At 39.9% G+C, this 21,442-nt stretch overlaps 1 protein-coding gene across 5 annotated transcripts in view; it reads right to left on the bottom strand.

Moving 5' to 3' along the window:
• The window catches only part of MTFMT (mitochondrial methionyl-tRNA formyltransferase), a 585,047-nt gene that overhangs the window by 9,534 nt on the left and 554,071 nt on the right, over window positions 1-21,442 (bottom strand). For all 5 annotated transcript variants that reach the window (XM_044078670.1, XM_044078669.1, XM_044078671.1 and 2 more), the window contains exon 8: window positions 17,648-17,727. In XM_044078670.1, the coding sequence (XP_043934605.1) occupies window positions 17,648-17,727 (80 nt within the window). The remainder of the gene's footprint in view (window positions 1-17,647; window positions 17,728-21,442) is intronic.

Here is a 21,442-nt window from a genome sequence, read left to right as displayed (position 1 = left end):
GTCTTCAGTCTTCTAATATAGATCCCTATGGGAATATCTACAAAACCAAATTATATGTAGGATGTCGGCATGGGGGTAGGTGCAACAGGGGCATGCAGTAGAAACATTCGGGTTAAATTTATTTAAATGATCAGGAGTGAAGTATAGGTTATTGGTAATCATAAATTATGTATAAGTAAGTCTTTTAAATGGGGAGAAAAGTAGGGTGGATTTAATGGCTGATACCTTTTGTTTTTCTAATAGGTTCAACCCCTGATGACTCCATTAGTCCACGTATACCAATTTATCTTGATATAGGATTGTGTTTATAAGCGAGAGACAGCATACACTTTTTTATTAGCTAGAGTTTCCAAGAATTTAGAAACCTGGTTGAGGTCAGATTCAAAAATATTGAGATCTTGAGGAAGTGATGCAGTAATTTCCCTTATTTGTCACAGGATAATGGTGTATATGTCTTGGATACATTTAAAATATCACGTACTTCTGTGAGCGATGAGTCTCTATGTTTATGAATATCCCACAGTGTGTAATCTTTGATTAGAGGGTAGTCATCCAGATTCAATTTGAGATTAGGGTTTAGATGGTGGATTGGAATAAGAAGAGAGATTTTTCTAGTTTCAGGGATTTAAATAGTTCTTGAAAAGATTTGATTTTATCCTTTAAGATATGATGCAGCTTTAATTTAAGAATTAAAGGGCCTAAGAAGGGGAGAGCTTTCGGGTTAAAATCATTGTTTAGAGCATGATTATACCACATTTTTACCCAAAGGGGAGTCCATACCAAGTTGTTTGGATGGTAGTTAGCAATTATAATTAGTCTATTGGCATGCAGAATTCTGTAATAAAGTTGAAATCTGGCATACCTAGGCCTCCCCTAACTTTTGGAAATGTAAGTCTTTGATATGACACTCTTACTGATTTTGGGTGCCAGATGAACTTCGCAAAGGCTTTGTGAATTTTAGTGAAGAATGCGTTAGGGATGGAAGAGAGAGAGATGCATGAAAGTGATAGAGAAGCTTTGGGCGGATGTTCATTTTAATGCTAGACATTTTAGATAGCATAGGCAATTTCATCTGTTGCCATCTGGATATGTCATGGGAAAGTATCAACCATATCTTAGTTAAATTAAAATATAATGTAAAAGAAGAAGAGTGATCATAAGAAATCCCTAGATATTTGAAGGAATATACCATATGAAAGGGAGAATCTGGAAAGAGGTTTTCTCTACGAGATGTAGGCTTGATCAGGAAAATATAGGATTTGTTTTGGTTAATTGTATAGTCCGAGATATGTGCAAATGTTTTTAAGGTAGTGATTAACTTCTTGGTATCTGATTAGGGATATTCAAAATATATATTGAGGTCGTCTGCAAATGCAGTCAAGCTTATCTAGGTACGTAGTATTTCTGGAATTGAATGGTGTGTTTTTTGCAATAAAGATAAGAAGAAAGGTTCCAGGTAAAAATTAAAAAGAAGAGGAAATAGGGGGCACCCTTTGTCTGGTGCCATTTGAGATTTTTATCAGTTGTGAGACTTTCTTATTGATATATATGAGCTACTGTATAGAATTTTGATAATATTGATGAACTTGTGGGGTATATCAAAATAAGATAGTACTGTAAAGAGAAAGTTCCATTTGACCTTATCAAATGCCTTACACGCATCCAGTATCATTGCATATCTTGGATTTTTATCTTTCTTGGTAAGGTTGATCATGGTTTCCACAATTAAGAGTATTATCCCAGGTGTGTCTGTTGGACATGAAATCTGCTTGTTCTTTAGATATAAAAGAAGGGATTACTTTTTCAAGCCTTTCAGCTAATAGAGATGATAAAATTTTGATGTCAACATTCATTAGGGAGATTTGCCTGTAGTTAAGGTTTGATTTATCTAGGTTATTTTTGGGAATTAGAATGGTCTTTGAGTGGTTGATGTGAAGGTCTGATATGCTGTTGATAGATATATAGTTAAAGAGCTTAAGTAGAATGGGAGCTAGGATATCTTTACAGGTTTTATAGAAATCTGGAGAGTATCCGTCTAGACCTGGAGCTTTCCCTAACTTAAAGTTCCCAATGGCATTTACAATTTCTTGTTGATTCAGTGGGGCAGATAAGATTCCTTTCTGTTCTTCATTCAGCTTTGGGAAAATTATGTTGTTGAGATAGTCTTTTATCTCTCAGATTGGGATCTGATGATTGTTACTAGCATAAATCCCTGAATGTACTTGATGGAATAAGTGAATAATTTGGGAATCTGATTTATAGAGTGTGCCTTGGTGATATATCAGGACTATCTTGGTTGATTCCTGTTTATTGTCAATTAGCCTAGCTAGTGCTTTGGAGGGAGATTATAACCATTAAGAGTATTTTGTAATAAACCTTAGTTCTTGTAGGGAGTAGCTGGATTGGTGTAGGTCAAATAATTCTCTTCGCTTATCTATCATATCATTTTCCATTGCTAAAGTATGGTTCATTTGAAGCTTATCATCTAATTCTCTAATCTCTGACATTAAGCAGTTTTCTTTTTCTTTCCTCTTTTTTTTATGTGGATTTTTGAATAAATATTCCTAACAGCAGCTTTACCCGCCACCCATTGTACATCATATGGGATATCGGAGTTTCGAGGGTCACTGCTGTAATCCTTTAGTGTTGTGGCTATCTTATCCATAACTGTTGGGTTATGTAAAACATTGACTGTTGGGTTATGTAAAACATTGTTATTAAGGGACCAGTTAGCACCTTTATGCCTTAAAGATGAGTTTTGTGTAAAGTTTATCATTAAAGCAATATTTGAGTGATCTGAGAAAAACCTTGGTTCAGCTACATACTTTATTTGCCAATTTGTTACTATTTCTGACATTAGGAAGAAATCTATGTGCGACCAAGAATTATGGCATCTACAGAAGTATGTGTAGTTATTGTTGTCCCAAATGTCGTCTCCAAAGGATATTGGGTCAACCAGTCCAAAGTCCGATATTAGATCCATCAAGGCAAGGGAAGCTTGGGTATTATATGATTTAGATTTGTTAGAGCAGTCAATGCTAGGGTCAATTGCTGTATTCCAATCCCCCAGTGATTTGGGAAATTAAGTAAGATGTTATAGACTTTCAAAATGAATTCCTGTTGTCCTGAGCATGGTCCATAAAGGTTTAAGAACAATACTGGTTTAGTGAGCAGTGGGGTTAGGCACATGAAATAACACCATCTACCCTCCTGGTCCATACCCTTGTCTATAATAGAAGGTTGAAATAAGTTTTTAGTAATGATTGCTACCACTTTAGAATTACTGCTGTTTCCTGCTGAAATAATGTCTTTTATCCATTTCCTATTCTTCTCATTTACCCATTCCTCTTCTATCATATGTGATTCTTGGATATAAGAGAGATCTGCTTCTGATTTTAATAGAAGGTGCATAAGAAGATTTCTTTTGCTTTTGTCCTGGTGCCCTCTGACATTCCAGGAAATTATTTTCCATATCTTATCCATATTTATGAGGGCCATTGATTAAGATGATGATGATTAAGAGATGAACAAGGAGCAGAGAACTATTAAGTGTCTCAAGAGCTATTCTCAAGTTAGGTATATCTGTATTATCTAATGAAAATGCAGCACTAAACTCTCTCAAACCTATTCCTGTGCCTACCCACTTAACCCCTAACTTTAAGAGAGAGAAAACGGAAAGAGAAAGAAGAGAACATGTCATTGAAACAATTAGGTAGTTAACAAAATTAGGATAACTATATTTACATATTATGTACATCATTGATACAATTCTAAATGTCATCAGGTACCCTTCTTAGCATATACAACCAGCTCTTAACTAGAGGTATTGCCAGTTATGGAGTATATGCTTTTGTCTAAGTATCAATCTAAATGTAGTAATTAAGCATTTTATATAATTGGATGATACATGAGAACGGAGTCTCATTACAAAACAGGAAGGAAAAGTAGCATCCATTATGTATGAATGAAGCATAAAGATGTGTGCAGCAGCTAAGCGAAATATTACGCAGAACAGATGGATTTAGGTAGCTATCCCACCTTGTTCTTAAACATATATCAGTTAACAGTAAAGTTTCATCCAACCTAACATTCACATCGATTAAGACTGGTTATGCTGACGAGGTTGACACAAAAAACAGGCAGTATTTATACACACGAGTTCCCAATATAGCTTATCTTTCTTAGATCATGTCTCTAGCCCCCACTCAGAGTACAAAAGGCGAGGTACAGCTCTCCATGGAAGTAGCTATAATAGACTAAGTGTAGAGAGGGGACAGACAGTCTGTCCTGAAAACTATGACTTTTTACATATTTGGACATTAGATGAGCCAGAAGCAGTTTTCCGGACTATGACAGAGACATGATGGACCATTATTAAGTGATTTTAATGACCAGATTAATGAGTTATGAGATAAAAACGTTGCATAGCTTTGATTGAGGCTGAGACCAAATGCTCTATAGTTACCAGGGTCTGTGACTAGCAGTTTTCCAGGCTACAGTCATCAAGGGATCATAACCGTCTTCAGATTCTCATTCTTAGTCTGTATGAAGATATGTAGATTTTATTGTAGCATATGGGTTATTGTTTAAGAAGTCAATATACAGCAGGTACCGTCAGTGCGCATCTGATCTTGTGCTACTGCCTAAAACATGCAAGCAGGTGCATTTAAGTAGCTGCATAAAAGATGTAGTCAAAAAGGCTAAACAGCACAAAAAATAATGACTATCGAGCTTCTACAGAAATCTGTGATACATATTCAGGTTATCTCTGGAAAATTTAAATATTTCAAAACAAGGATACAAAAATGCAGAACAATGTAAGAGACTTTTACATATGTGATCAAGTTTAAAAGTCAAAATTTCAGAGTTCCACCTTTACTGTGAAACATTTCATATTTTTAAAATTATCACCACAATGTCTAATAGAAACTGAGGAGGAGCTAAGAGAAACTAATTTGTAGTGCAGAGGCAGAGATGATCTAATTAAATAACTGCAGAGCACACTAGATAACTGTAACTATAGTGTGTTTTCTTGTAAGGATGTATCCGGATCTCATACCCCTCCATCACATAAAATAATAAAGTTAGTTTTCCAAGTCATGCTTTCCCCACCAAATTAGATCGTAGTAATCAAGCCAATGAATCAAATATTACCTAAATAAGTTTATTAGCTGAGGGTCATCCGTCAGAAGTGCCTTGGTTCTCCATCTTTTTACTTGTTGGGCAGACTTCAGTCGAGTCGACTGACTTGGGTAAAAATAAAGGCATATAACACTTAAGAAGGCATATAGCAAAACTGCATTGAACTGCCAAGTAAGTCACTATGCCTATGTCTCTAAGTTTACAATGATAACATCACCAAATGTGAACTTTAGTGGAGGGATGAGTTAAATGAGTAAATTTAACTTAAGGAAGTGCAGGGTTCGTGTGTTCATAAGTAGAACAGACTCGTAGACCAAAAGTATTCCTCCCCTTTGGATTTCTGAGGGATTACTCAGTGAATAGTTCTTCTTTTGTGATTGCGTTATTCTGTAGTTAGGGAGGACCATGTTTGTTAAAACAGACAATTATTGTAGAGAGAACACCTCCGATGTTCGATGAGTGAGCGAAGCCGGCAGGAAGTTTCTTTTATTTTTTTCTATTTATTGTTGTCTGTTAGGGTCAAGCAATGTCACCATTCATGAGTTCTCCTGTGTACTTCACTTTGGTATATTCGTTCCTGAGAGCTGGATTTCATCACAGATTATTTCTTTATATTAAAATATCACTTACTTTATTAAGGATGAAACGAGGCTGAGTTAAGGTCAAATTTTTGTGACCGGGAGAGCCAAAACTAACTCTGGTGAGGAGATTTGTTGTATACATTGATCTCATGATTCCGGTGCTTTTCCAAAGCACTTCAGAAAGATAGGATTAGCTTCCTTGGGCGAAGTCATAGAAAATTTAGTTTCACTGTGGTAAAAAGACAGACTATTAGGAAAACGCATCTGAAACTTCATCTTGTGTTTAAACAAGGTCTGTGCAATATGGAGAAAATTTGCGGCACTTTTCCTTAATTTCTTGGGGGAGATCTTGGGAAATAGAAATTGTGTAAGAGTTCCATGAATAGTGTTTTTGTTTTTTGTATGCAGAAAGGATAGCTTGCATGTCTTGATAATTGAGGAGCTTTACATAGACGGATCTTGGGGTTGTGGTGCCTTGATTTTTTTGAATTGCTCGGTGTGCCCTTTCAATTATGCACTCAGTCGGAGGGTCTCTTGGTTGTAGCAGAGAGCCAAAGATTTGTTTAAGAGTTGGGAACAGCTGATTTTGCTCATATTTTTCTGGCAAGCCTCTAATAATAAGATTGTTCCGTCTACTCCTTGCTTCTAGAGCCAGAATTTTCATCTGCATGTTGGTTAAAGCCTCGTCTTTTTGATTTTCAGCTCTGTCTTTAAATGTGCAATTTTCATCTCATTAGATTTAGATCTTCCCTCTACTAGGTCCATTCGCTCAGCTATTTTATTAATTGTACCTTCAAAGGTGTTTAGTTGTTCCGAGAAGCCTTGGACAGCAGATTGTAAAGGTAGAAGGGCGCTTTTCAGATCCTCCATGTGTATGGTGTTCTTGGCCTTTTGCTTTGCTCTGTGTTTTACCTGTTCTTGTTGCACTTTATCTGTTTTCTGTCTTGTTGATATAACTTCTTTCTCTGGAGATACTATTGCCGATAATTTTGTTTTAGAGGTATGAGTATCCATGCCTTCTGTTTGCTTAGGCATTTTCACACTTCGGTTTTGCTTAATTTCTCCCCTTGTGGTCGCTGTCTGTTGCTAAGGTGCTGAAGCTTTCAGGCCTCTGTCATACACATGGAGGCTCGTTCTGTTAGTTGTTAGAGAGTAAATCTATAATTATCTGTCAGATTTGAGGATTTTAGAGGTAAATACGGTGAAGTCAGAATCAGTGCAGGTTCTACTCTTCTGTAGACGGCTCGTATATCCCGATTTGCTGGCTATTGCAGTATTTCACAAAATTTGTGTAAGAGCTTTGTGGAGAGGGTGCTACTTAAATGACCACCATTTTGGAATCCAACCCCCTTTTCAATAGAGATGAATAAGTTTTGAGTTATAGTGAGGAGGTGTGACAGATTGTCACTGGTGCAGATGATAGCAGTGTCATCAGTATATAACACAGCTTGAGAATGATTTGAGTACTGGATTGGAAAGACCAAGATCAGACATTTTAGTGAGATACCGTATCAAAGGCTTGAAAGGGTCTAGGAATAATACATCAAAAATGTTATGACAGTAACACATATTACTAACTAAATTAAATAAAATTACTAAAGATTAAAGTTCACCTTTTTTCGGCTGTTCCCGTTAGGGGTCACCACAGCAGATCATCTGTTTCCATTTCTTCCTGTCCTCTGCATCTTGTTCTGTCACACCAATCACCTGCATGTCCTCTCTCACCACATCCATAAACCTTATCTTAGGCCTTCCTCTTTTCCTGTTACCTGGTAGCTTCATCCTTAGCATCTTTTTCCCAATATACTCAGCTTCCCTCCTCAGCACATGTCCAAACCAACATAATCTTGCTTCTCTGGCTTTGTCTCCAAACCTTCCAACCTGAGCTGACCCTCTAATATACTTATTCCTGATCCTGTCCACCCTCGTCACACCCAGTGCAAATCTTAACATCTTTAACTCTGCCACATCCAGCTCTAAAGATTAAAGTTAATAGAGTCACACATTGATCCACAATCTGTTAGGCAAACAAGGCAGGGCACAAAAATATTCTGGAAAGTCAAATTACTTTTAAAGTGCTAAGGCTCTGAATACAAAGATCTGAGCCACACAGTCACTAGTACCCAGAAAAGTTCACATGCCAAAGAATCCTTCTTTAAAACTGACTCTTGCCACCAAATTGAAGCAGAAAAAAATTACCCACAAGTTTTAAACAGCTAGGAAGAGACAACAGTCTCTCAAAGTCAAACCAGCAAAATATAGGCACTAATATAACTGGTAATGTCTATTGAATACAAAAGTAGCAGCATAAACAATACACAAGCTGGATCTTTAACTGCTGCTTTGTTGTAGTAAAGCTGCCTTTCATAAAGGCATGTAATTTAACTTATCAAATGTATTTACTCCAATAATCAAAACAACACAGTTATCAGGGCAGTGAATTTGGAAAACTGCAATAAAGATTAATGCAGTAAAACCAATTGCAGACAACAGCTTCCAAGAAAGCATTACTGAAACATTATCAACAGGTATACCTGGCAAAAGGGAATCAGTAGGAAATGCCTTTACCACCCAAAATTCTAGACCCAAACCATACCATGTTCCCCATTTGAAGTTTTGAGTCTTAAAGGTCAGAGGTGGAACTTTTCATATATAAACCGTTTACCTATTCAGGTCAGTGTGTAAAAATGTTCCATCACATTTTAGTGCAGTCCCCTACAGGTGATTTGCACTATGCGACTCTTCTGCAGCCACGTTGCAGCATAGAACCTAGAGAAACACAGTACAGAAGTGGTCTGTGCTGAGACCAATATCTGTACCCCAAAGTCTGTATGCTAGCCAGTCAGCTATGAAGTAACATGCCAAACCTGCCCTGCCAGACAGAACACTGTTAGATGCAGCCCTGCTCAAGTGATGCTGACTTGTCTGTTCAGAAAATATATTTAGTCTCCATGATGACCACTGCTGATACAGGTCTTGACAGCATGCAATGCAGCGCAATTGTTGCCATCTGTCCCACCATTTCACTTTGTGCATTTGTATCTTCCATGTGTTTATAAAGAACACCCTGAATTAGATTTTTTAGCAAAAAAATACAACTGAAAACCACTTTAGATCCTAAACAGGCTAGCCCAAGTTCATATTTAATTTCATCTACAGGGTACAGTGATACATTTAACAATTTACTGATGCATTGTTGTGCAGACTACACACCACTAACAGCCTTCTGTCTTACTAAGAGACACAGAGCACAAAGCATCTGGGAAGTTGTGTTCAAACTTGCTCCCAGGAATACAATCTGTTGGCTGGGTACCAGATGTGATTTCTTTTGATGGTGTACCCCAGTGAAGTTAGAAGCTTCTTTACAAATGACAGGTGCTGCAGTAGCAATTCCTGTCTGCCTGCCTGAATTAGGCAGTCGTCCAGGTATGGGTAAATTTGAATTATTCTCTGCCTGCAATATGCAATGGCTGGAGCTAGGCATTTTGTGAATATCCTGGGCACAGTAGATAAGCCAAAGGGAAGTGCAGAGAACTTATAGTACATAGAGCCTGCTCTGAAATGTAGATATTTCCTGCAAGATTCCCTTATGGGGATGTGCAGATAAGCTTCTTTTAAGTCTAGGGTGGCTAGCCAGGAGTCCTTAGCTAGCATAGGAGGAAGCTGTTGGAGTAAGCATTTTGAATTTTGGAACCACCAAAAAGGTGTTAAGAATAGACAGATCTAGGATAGGGCGCCAAGAGTTTTCTTTTCTGGGCACCAGAAACAGTCTGGAATAAAAACCTTGTCCCCATTGCTCTGCTGGGACAAGTTGAATAGCAATCACTGTGAGATTTTACCATAGGATGGTGGCTTACTACTCCCTGTTTTAAAGGTGGGAGCACTCCATTGTTTAGATCTGTGCATACCCTGAGACTGTAGTCTTGGTGGTCTGCTGCCCCGGGGTTTGGACTGAGAAGGTCTGGGAGGGCCTGGAAAAGACCAATTTTTGAAGGCCAATGCCTACTGAATCTAGGTGGCTGTATCTGCAGGATAGTTTGCATAGATTTAGCTTTTTCCTACATCCTTTTGAGGACGACTTCTGCTTTATTGCCAAATAGACGTTCTTGGTTTAATGGTGCATCTAGTAATTTTGCTTTGACATGGTCTGGCAAGATTTGTTCCTTAAGCCAATCATTCCTTCTAAGATCAGACCCAGTGACAGCAGTCCTGCAAGATGCTTCTAAGGCATCAAAACCACACTGCAATATATGGTTTCCAGCTTGGTTAGCAGAATGCATTAGCTCTTGTAAATCCTTATGTTCTGAACAATCAGGGATCAACATAATTTTCTGTTTAATTAGTTCCATAATATGTTGCTGATATTTTAACATATAAAACTGACAATTTAAAGCCCTGATGGTGTGAGTAGCAGAGGTGTATACCTTCTTACCCCATCTGTTTAAAGCCCTAGAATCCCTGCCTGAAGGGGTAGGATTTTTGGCTGTTGTAGCTTTAATGTCTTTAGGTCCCTGGGAAATGGTCTCTGGATCCGCAGCAGGATTCTTAAAGAGGAATTTGTGAGAGCCCGGTACTCTGTAGTACCTGTTCGGTTTCCTGGGAGCTGGAGGCAAAGTATCAGGGGTAAGGCTGGATTCCAAGAAGACATCATCTACAATTTCCAGAACAGGAGGGATAGCTAGAGGCCTGTGCTGAGGCAAGTTTAAAAATTCCCTGAGTCTCTTTTTGGACTGAGAGTAGTCCTGGCTCTCCAATCAGAAATGCTCTCTAAGGGTATGCAGGGTTTCACCAAAACAAAAATCTTCTGGTGGGGAAGCAGAGGGAATGGAATTCCCTGCATCAGAATCCTCATAGGTAGATAAGGGTATGTCCTGGTAATCAGAAGGGCCAGAATTAACAGACTCATGATCTGAAGAATCAGAAGGAAAATCAGTTCTTGATCTTTTTGAGGGGGAAGGCTGACTTTCACTAATTAAAGTAATAAGGTCTTCAGCCATTCTAAGCATTTGTTTCTGTGGCATGTGGGCCTGAGAATGCGCTTTGGTCATCAGTTTCCTAGGCGTAGTGTGAACTCCAGGTCTGAGAAATTTAGTATTTTTGGTTTGAAACAAAGTCGGTTTAATATGAAAATCAGAAGGCCTGAGGAATCCCTCAGAAGCCGGTGCCTGCACAGCAGCTCTGAACCCATCCAAGGTAGAGACATCCACAGGTTCCATAGTCGAAGAAGTATCTCGTGGCATACTGGACTCCAAATGGGTCTCAGAGGCCTGCAAATCTGCAGAAGTGGGTATCAGGGGCTGTGAAAGTGCCTCACTGAATACCGGCGGACTGGCGACTGGCTTAACAGAAGCATCGTCAGCAGTTTTGGACCTATGTGGTCTGTCTCTATCCTTACTTTTTTTGGAAGATCGGTAGTCGGATGGCTTATTGAAGCCATTTTGGAACACGGAGATCGAGAGCAAAAGAATTTGGCGACAAAAATAGCCTGACAACGAATAGTTTGGGCATTGAACAAGGCACAAACTGACAGACAGGAACATCATGGTCTGACAGACAGGAACGTCATGGTCTGACAGACAGGAACGTCATGGTCTGGGCCTAAACAGGTGATGCAGTAAGAATGAAAATCTCTGTGAGGTATTTGCTTTCCACTGGCAAGACTATTAATTTTTTCTGACATCGGTTAGAGCACGAAAAAAATATCCCCAACGGGGTACTTATCTTTTAGAAGACTTCAGGTCTGAAACTCGAAAAATGAAAATTTCAGGAGGTGGCCAACCGGCACTTGCGAACTGCTTCTGCTTCGGACACTGCACGGCAAGAAAAGCTGATATAATGGCGTTGGCTGCATGTTTTATACCCTTGATGACCTGACGTCATGGAAGAAGCAACAGCATCCAATGCAGAAATCCAAGATTCTGGTATTCAGGCTGACTGAGGGCTACCTGCAGGCAGATAACCCAAATGTGATGACTGCAACAGTGAAAACACGAAGAACATCATATGTTCTCAGTAATCTCTTTCTTCTACATCACATCTTCAACAAGGGACCAGTATTTGTTGATGGGTCTAATACAGGAAGAGCACAGCAGTATAATGTTGTCTTTGGATTTTAAAATATTCCACTGGAAGTTAACTAGACCACACAGAGGTTATTCCACTGGAAGTTAACTAGGCCAGATAGAGGTTTTTCCCCAATTATGAGAAACATGATGATTGAATAAAGAAAGAGAAAGATGTCCACATAAAATGCCAAGGTCTCTCAACACCATGTCTCTCTGAAGAGGAGTGCCATTTATAGCATATGTGGTAGAGCAGCTTTTTTGTTAAATGTTACTGCATTACACTTTTCTACATTTAGGCTGATACTGTTACCATCAGTGGATGAGAAGATAACAGTGCCTAGCTTGCAATAATCAACAGCCTTCGTCAAGCATACTTCAAGACTCCAGTTTAAAAATAACCAACAGTGTTTACAGACATTAACAAGGTGAACAGGTTGACAGTCCAGCCATCTTTCCAGCTTAGAGACAGCAGCATAGTAACACACTGTAGAAATAGTTCCTTCCGGTCTCTCTTGATTTATAGGTCAGAATACTCTCTCTAACCTCTCAAGGCTTGAAAAATCAAGAGGCCAGGATATTCCTTCTGAATTCTTCAGGTTGAGATTCCTGTAGCCCAGTCAACAGAAATCCAGAATCACCCTCACTATGCCACCAACATTTCTAATATGCAACTCAAAGTAGGCTGCTTCCATTTATTTACATAGGAGACCTGTCTCTTTCTGAACTTGCCTTTCTACAGGGAATGCTTTATATTTCCCTTCAGAAAACTGCCCACTGGAAACGCATCGTCCCAAATGTTGTACATGTAGAAGATAATATCCTTGGATGCTATCCAGGTACAATCACCATGTCACACTTGATAACAAATCAATGAATCTCAGTCATAATTCTACTAAATTGGTGATTCTGTAAGCTGGTATGCAAGCTGCATATGGAGCCAAAGCCTTTACAAATTTGCAGAAAATGCCTCCATAGAAAAGACACGTCAAGTAAAAGTATATGGTTGTGAAAAATTCCATGTGCATGTATACAGAACAGAAGTACAATGTATAAAGAACATCAAAGGTGTAGCAGAACACAAACCAAACTTAGTAACTGAGAAAAATTCTACCAACCACCTAGGCAAGGCTCCAGACACAGCTTGTATTTTTTAGCGCTTTCTCTCTTTAATAGAAAAAACAAGTTGTTCATCAGAAAATACAAGTCAAATGAGGAAAGCAGTTTTGTTTTTACTATTCAAGAACTAAAGCTCTAAAAAATACAAGCTGTGTCTGGAGCCTTGCCTAGGTGGCTGGTAGAATTCTTCTCAAATCAATGTAGTACAAACATAAACAGAATATTATTGTGTTTACAGAAATTTGACATGAAATGAAGCTATGAATAAGAAAAGAGAGGCATACAGATGATATGCTGAGCCATGCATACTTACCAGAGTAGCAAGGGGATCTGCTTGGAGATGACCTGAATTTAACTCGGTTATACCACAGTTACTAATGATATATAGAAGGTAAAAAACAAAACAATTTCAGAAATGTACAGAGAGGAATCCAGACATCCAGGTTCTAAAACAGGTCAAAATGAGAAAATCTCCAGCCTCATCACAATGAAGGATATAATCCATAGTACATTCTAGAAGACCGGTGTTGGACTAGCAGCATGGGCTTTGGAAGGGCCAGGAGGGTAAAGGGAGGATGAGAATGAGGAGACAATGATGGTTTTCTCATACTGATGGAAAGGAGTTGCAACAGAAGCATTAACAGCAAGCAGTATACTGCTTGGTCAGGATGTTCCATATGCACAAAAGTGCCCAAGTACCTCCTGAAGTCAGTGACTGTTAAGCTTGCAAGGCTGCTGCAGGGTGTTGGGGGTTAGCATACACTGCCTAGCTGCAGTATGACATTGCAAAAGCCTTAGATGTTAGGTTGAGCTGGGTAGGAGGCTAAAGGTGGGTTTTGTAGATTCAATGTAGAAGGAGAGGAGAATGTTCAGAAAGAGTCCCACAGTCTGGAAGAAGGCTAGGATGAACTGCTGAGCTGTTTGTCAACAATGCATTTTGGTCCTGCAGTACACAATTAGTGAAGCCAGGCACTTTGTGAACATCCTGTGTACAGAAGCTAAATCAAGGGGTAAAGAAGATTGGTAGTGGGCACCTCCTGTTTTGAATTCAAGGGACTGTCAGTCATGGCAATAGGGTATATGCAAGTAAGTATCTTAAACTTTGGTCGAAGAAAAAAATGCTTAGTCTTAAAAAGCCTAAACTTAGTCTCCAACGGCCATCCTTTTTTTTTGTTTTTTTTTTAACTAGAAACACCCTTGAGTAAAACCCTGTGCTCTCTTTCTGGTTTATCACACTCTCTATGGCCCGCTTATTTAGAAGGTCCAGCAGCATGGCCTTGAGTCAGTCTTTCTGTTCTCTTGGCACTAAAGGGATGCTTCATATCCCTGGTCTTTTTACAAGCTGTCACAATCACAAAGTACTTAAGACACAAGAATCTTAACTGATTTTCTCTCATGTTTTAGAAAAGCCCCTGGACAACGCCGTAATTATTTTGAGTACGGATATTTGGAGGGCTGTGACAGGGAAAGCTGAGGGCTAAGGCAGGAACTGAGGGGTGAACTCTTTTGAATAAAAGTTGATCTCCTGTGCTGTCTCAGCCCCAAGGGCTCTCAGGTTTCTCATTTTGGTCTGTTGCTGCTTTCTTTTGAAATAGCCTTCCTTCTCCTTTGGCTGCTAACCTTTGTCTTGCCACTAATGTACAGGATAGAGTTTAGTGATTTAATTTCTACCATGTGGTGGTAGGGGTAAATAGCTGTTTCACTGACTGCACTGCCTACCCCTTTTCCTCTAGTTTCTTAAACACATACTCAGCCATAGGTCTAAACATCCTCTCCTTTTCCAATGAGCCATCAAGAAGCTGTGCATTTTACTTGACTTGGCAGGTACTATATTTGCTGCCAGGCATGTCTGCTACTAACTTGACCAGATTGCTACCATCTTGCATGATGCATCCACCACATCAGAGATGCACTTGATAGAGTAATTGCCAATCTGGGAAGAGAGGTTACATAACCCCAGCATTTTATATCTAGGGGCCTTGTCCATAATTTAGACTAGGTAGGTCTCATGGAACTTCAACAAATGTGTCTAGCAATTTACAGCCTTGCAGGTCAGGATGGCAAAGATGTAGACCGTCCCAAACTGGTCAACTACTCAACGTTGTCACTGGGAACATGACTCCCGATTTCAGTCCTAGTAGATCCCTTGCTTGAATCTATGGACAGCATGGCTGGATCAGCAGCTGGGTTCTTATACTGGTACATACAGGAATCCACAACCATATAAAAGTGGTCTGATTTCCTGGGAACTGGGGTTTGGGAATCTGACTCCAAATATGCACTGTTGAATGCATTTCTCCAAAACGTCACTCACTGAAGGAATAGTGAAGGACTTTGGTTCTGGTGAGACAAAGTGTCTGACATATAAGAAAAGGGGAAGACATCTGGTACACACAAGCCAGTTCATCAACCTCAGTGTTAAAAGATTCTGATTCCACTGGAAGGGGAGGGGATTCTGTTTTTCTTTTTAAAGTTGGGACCCCCAACACTGATGGCAGCTGTGGTTTCTTAAGAAAAAGAATAAAAGTCCTGAGCCAGCTTCATCAGATATTGTGAAAAGGCATAGGAAGGAGGAAGAGAATGGCCCAGCTTACGCTACAGCAAGATGGCAGATGTCCTAAAAAAAACTGCTAGTCTACAAGCAAGTAAGCAATAAACAAAAGGAATGAAAGTCACCCTCGGGGAGGGGGTACTTACCTGTATTACTGGAAGCTAGATTGAACTGAAGGACTGATAATCCCTCTGTATTCACACTTACTGACTCATTACTTTCTCATACTGCAGCAAATTAGAAATGGAGACAAAATGGGTAGATGTCCCTCTTACACCACAAACATGATGTTCAGAGATTAGGTGGGATGGCAACTGTCCATCCAGGTGGGGGAAAGGAAACTAAAATGCTCTGGAAGTCAGACCAGATGTCATGCCTTCTGTGGCAGAAGTCATAAGAGTTAGTGCTAATGCAACAGTGAACACTACAATGAACATCTACAGATTCTGTGGGCAATATCATAGTTATTAATAACAGAATAAAAAAGTAAAGAATTCCACAGACATGCAGACACTGACTTAGAAATGAAGATACTGAAAGAAATTACAGTGAGATGATTTACTGAACAAAATTCATCAGTAAGGAAAGAAATTGAGTATTCTTTTCCATTCATAGAACAAATAAATTATGGCTAAGGCTTAATGTTCAGTGATAAAATAATAGTTCCCAATTAACTGCTTGAAAGGATATGTACATTTCATCTGGGTATAACAAAGTATAAAGAAAGAACAAGAGATTTAATGTAATGGCCAAGAATCTTGACTCGGGTAGATATATCTACATATACCCATGAAGTTATTGTTTTTAGCCTCAAAGAAAGCACTTAGGACTTGCTTGGATGCATTGGGGACGGGGAGGCATAGGCATGCTACGATGCTTGTTGTAATTTGGGGGTAAAGCTGAACTACACTTGTCCATTTATATGTTGGCAATGTCTTCAGGGGAGTATGAGTTATTTTGTATTATCTCAGAGCATTGATGATTATTACTTCTTAGGCTCTTGACATAGCTGAAGGCGGCTTTATGGTCATCCTCAGCATGGGTCGTGATTTACTATCAATACTTGCTCTTACAAGATTTGATTTTGTTTGTAAGTTTTTTGGTTGATTACTCTGAGCACTTCTCAGGCTGATGGGGTGTTAAGCTTGCTTTTACAGACTAGAAGTTTGTTGCACTTACAGTATAGTTAGTTGACAGCAGCGTTCCACCAAATAGATTTATTCTTAAATTTGTCACCATATTATGTTTTATAGGAACAGACGCCTCAATGCTAGCTTGGATGTAGTCATAGAATTTGTTCATGAAGATTGCAGAATGTGAGGCAGGGTCATTTGGGTGAGGAGTATCTTTGAATTTCATCAGGTCATCTGTTAGCTGGAGTAGATGTGTCTTGACAAAGTCTGTAGATGGAGGGAGTTCAAGGTGATTCAGGTATCACACCTAGAGTAAATGTTATGGCATGATGGTCAGATTTGACCAGTGAGAATGGGAGGGCTATATTTATGAGGTCCAAGTCTAATATTTTTGAGACCCTCACTGGGATTTGGGCTAGCTGATCCAATGATTTAGCATTAGTGAAATCCAGGAATTTCTACACCTACTTTTTTGTGGTGGTATAGGTTTCCCAGTTAATGCAGGGATAGTATAAAACAAACAAGAGGATAGTGTTTGGTTCTATGGTGAGGGATGCCAACTTGTTAAGATAAGCTTTATAGTTCACCAGTGTGTCTGCTATGTGGTACTAGGCTTTGTTTATCATGAGAAGAATGTGGTGGAGTTCTAGGTCGTTTTCCTGCATTATAAGTTGAGAGGTGAAAAGATTTTTTTAGGAACGCAGACATGCCTCCACCAGGTACAATGTCCTGTTCAGCAGTGAGTCTGAAGGGGTGGTAGGCATTAAAACTCTGCATGGGGAGGAGAGTTTACTTTTCTGAAGCCATGTTTCAGCAAATATATGATACCAATGACTGTTGCTGGCTATGCTTTCCTTTTTGAAGGTGTGGTGGGATCCATCTAGTTTCACTTTATAGAGGGTTCTCATACAAATCCTGCATGGCTTTATAACCAACAGAACTGTTTGCAGTGGTAACATTTACTTAAGTATCAGCGCACTCAGAAAAATTAATAAGTTCTGAACACAATGTCTATGCTGTATTTTGCAATCACAAGTACTGTAGAAGGAAACAAAGTACCTGACAATGGACAAGCAATGTATTGGAGTCTTTATGATAATGTATAGATCCTGCATTGGTTTTATACTGCATCAGGTTTTCTAGGGGAAAAAAAAAACAAAAAGAACAAAATATTAGTTCTAATGGCACCATGCCCACACAGCAATAAATGTACATTCTTTCTGATATATGTACTCTTGTAAGAATGTCAAATTAAAAAAAAAACAGGTTCTAACCAAATACATCATTCTCCCCTTGGCCACAACTTAGAAGAGAGTTTTCTATCTTGAAAAGAAGCACAAAGATGCAGAGCTATTTACATGACTTAACAGAGACCTTGCTTATTGTTGTTCCAAACAAATATACACAGTTCTAAACTGTAACAAGATGCTTCATACCAAACAATTATTTTTAAAACAGGTGTGCGTGTGTGTGTTGGGGGGGCAGGGGTTAACTTAGAACTTGCTAAAAAAGTTGAAAAAAATAAACACATGACTGACTAAATTTCATTTTGTTTGGTGCACACTGATGAAATGGCATTAAGTGAATAATGCTTTAAAATTTTAAGTGATTTAATTTTAACATATGATGCCTCCTTGTGAACTCTGTTGCTACAAAGGGACCAAAACTGCAGGTCATTCACTCCTTTTATATGGTACTTCAAAAAGCTGGTTATTACTTTAAAACTCTGCTTTGGGTACTCAGGAAAGCACAGTATTTTTGGAATTCTACACATCTGACATTTGGACCCTGGTACTTTATAAATATGTCTTCTCAGTACTGTTGCATACCAAAAGAAACTAAATGTGCTGCTAAAAGAATGTCTAACTAGCTGGTCCAGTTTGTTCTAACACATACTGTCATTTTAGATCACATCCGATTATAGCTCCCTCAACAACATTTTGGACACCTCCTTGGTGCCCATGCTGAAGTGTCCCCACGAGTTTTAAAGTTTCCTCAAAGAAAATGTCATTGTTGAGGAGGATGAGTGCAAAAGAACATGCTTCTTCTCATCATCCATACCATAATCCATGGGTATGGAAATCTGGGAATAGTAAGCTAAGATGCACCTTTCTAGTTCTGAATCCAATGAATATGAGGTTGAGATTCCCTTTTTCTTTGCTAAAGGGGAGCTCAGTACTGCTGCCTTTATCTTCTTGCCTGCCATGCCACACTCCTCCACAAACCTCTTGTAGTCAAAAGCCATGTGGGATTGTCATAATAGGGTCAACACCTGAGCCTCAGATATCTATCTAGCCTATATGGCAGGCAGATGCCAATACTTATCTAGCAGAGGGCCTTTCAAATTTATACAAGCCTGGCTCTTGTCCACTGGTTCATAGGTTGGTACTAGGCTATCAGCCCTAGGGCCTATACAAGCCTAGCCATAACAATTCCCCTGGCTATTTCTTCCCACATTATTTACTTTCCTGGACCCCTGTCTAGCAGGATGACTGATGTGATGTGAATTTCCTTTCTCCCATCCAATCGTCAAGGTTCCTCTTGAAGAGGTCCAAAGAGCACTCTGCTTGACATGTATGGGCAATCTATTCCAGAGTCTGGGGAGTCTCTGGGTCAGGAACCTATCCCTCCAGCATGTTTTGAGAGATAACCAAACTTTTGAAAAGGCAGATTATCTGTCATAGGCACCTAGGAACCAGCAGCTGGTCTTAATTTCTTGAAAACCTCTTCTGAGGCCAGTGCAATAGCAGCAGACGCAATCCTGCCGTCTACCTCCTCATGGGTTGAGAGAGATTGGGATCCAGTGGAACCAATGCATGGAAAGTACAGTTTTGTACCTACCATAAATGTAGATGTTCAAGTGGTTATGCTGCTGCAGTCATCACACTTGGGTTATCCTGCAGTCAGGCGGTCCCGCAGTCGGCCTGAATTCCAAAGCCTTGGTCCGGCATCGGTTGTCGTCGCTTCTTCCCTGACGTCAGTGTGGCAGGGGTATAAAAGAGGCAGCCAACGCCATTTTCTTCAGTTTTTCTTGCCCCAGATGTCAGGTGCCCCAAACTAAGAAGGCAAAATAAGAAGCTTGCAAAACATACCTTAGTGCAAAACAATGGTACTAGTTGTAAGCAAATACACCATATAGACATGCATCCCAAAGGTCGAAGTACATGGAGGTATAAGAAAAACCTTGTTAGGTAGAGGGGATGGAGGGAGGGTAACCTGGACTGCAGCAGCATAACCACTCAAAAATCTACATTTATGGTAGGTACAAAACTGTACTATGCTCATCGTGCTATGCTGCTGCAGTCATCACACTTGGGTAGAGTCCCAAAGCTATGGTTGGGTGGTAGGAGCTAAACTGGGTTAGGTGCAGCTAAGATGCCCTGCAGAACTGCAGTGGCAAACCCAGCTCTGGATTTTGAGTACAGAGGAAGGTGGTAATGCTTGGTGAAGGTGTGCACTGAACTCCAGGTAGCTGCCTCCAGAATGTCCTTTGTTTGGACTCCTCGGAGGAAGGCTGCTGAGGTTGCTGTAGCCTTGGTAGAGTGAGATCTAATACTAGCAGGCACTGCTTTCCCATGGTGTGAGTAGCAAAAGCGGATGCAATGTGCTATCCATTTGGAGATGGTCTGTTTTGAAATAGCCTTTCCTTCTGAGCCTGGTGCATAGGATACAAGGAGTTGGTCAGATTTTCTGAAGGCCTTTGTCCTGTCCAAATAGTAACGTAACTGTCTGTGAATGTCCAAAGAGTGAAGGAGTCTTTCTCCTTTATTCTGTGGGTTTGGATAAAAAGTGGGCAAGTGTATGGTCTGATTGAGAGCCACACTGGATACTACCTTTGGCATGAAGGAAGGGTTGTTGCTTAAAGATACTCTGTCCTGATTGAAAACGATGAAAGGTTCCACTGCCATAAGTGCCTGCAGTTCTGAGACTCTGCGTGCTGAGGTGATAGCCAGCAGGAGGGCTGTCTTCCATGACAAGTATTGAAGCTCTGCTGAAAAGGCTGGTTCGAAAGGAGGAAGTGTTAACTTTTCAAGAACAAAATTTAGATCCCAAGTAGGAGTAGGTGGTTTTCTGGGGGGTCTTATATTTTTTGCCCCTCTGAGAAACTGCCTTAGCAAAGGATGAGAGAAAATGGGAGGAACTGTATCATATTGAGCTGAAATGGCTGAAGCATGGATCTTTATGGATGAGAAAGAAAGGCCTTTGTGTAGCATCTCAGTTAGATATTGGAGTATGTGCGGAATATTTGGGATGCCAGGATTTAGGCTTCTGGCCTGGCTCCATACACAAAATCTTTTCCATTTGTCTGAGTAAATTTTTCTGGTGCTGGGCCTCCTGGCCTCCAAAATGACATTCTGGACATCCTTTGAGAGAAGTGTTGTTTGATAATTTAAGGTATTTTCCATGCAGCTAGATTTAAGGTCCTTAGCCGACTGTGAAGGATCTGAGAGTTTTGTTGGGTTAACAGCAGAGGGAATTGAGGTAACATCCATGGAGGGCTGTGAGTCAAGTTTCGTAGTAGTGGGTACCAGTGTTGACGTGGCCAGTCCGGGGCAATGAGGATCATCTGTGGTCTCTCTGATCTGGTTTTCAGTAATACCTGGGTGAGTAGAGGCAGAGGTGGGAAGGCGTAGACTGACGATGCTGTCCAACTGAATGATAGGGCATCCACTTTCCAGGCCAGGGGATGGTAAGTCCTAGTGCAAAATTTTTGTAGCTGGCAATTGTTGATTGAGGCAAACAGATCTATGTCTGGTGGTCCCCACCTTTGAGTTATCATTGAGAATACTTGTGGGTGTAGTCTCCACTCGTGAGGGTCTGTCAAATTTCTGCTTAATTTGTCTGCCAAAATGT

Source organism: Protopterus annectens, chromosome 7.part1 (assembly GCF_019279795.1).
Source record: "Protopterus annectens isolate FY-2018-M chromosome 7.part1, PAN1.0, whole genome shotgun sequence".
Lineage (NCBI taxonomy): Eukaryota > Metazoa > Chordata > Ceratodontiformes > Protopteridae > Protopterus > Protopterus annectens.
The sequence above is the reverse complement of the archived record's forward strand: the minus strand, read 5'-3'. Positions and strand labels throughout refer to the sequence as shown.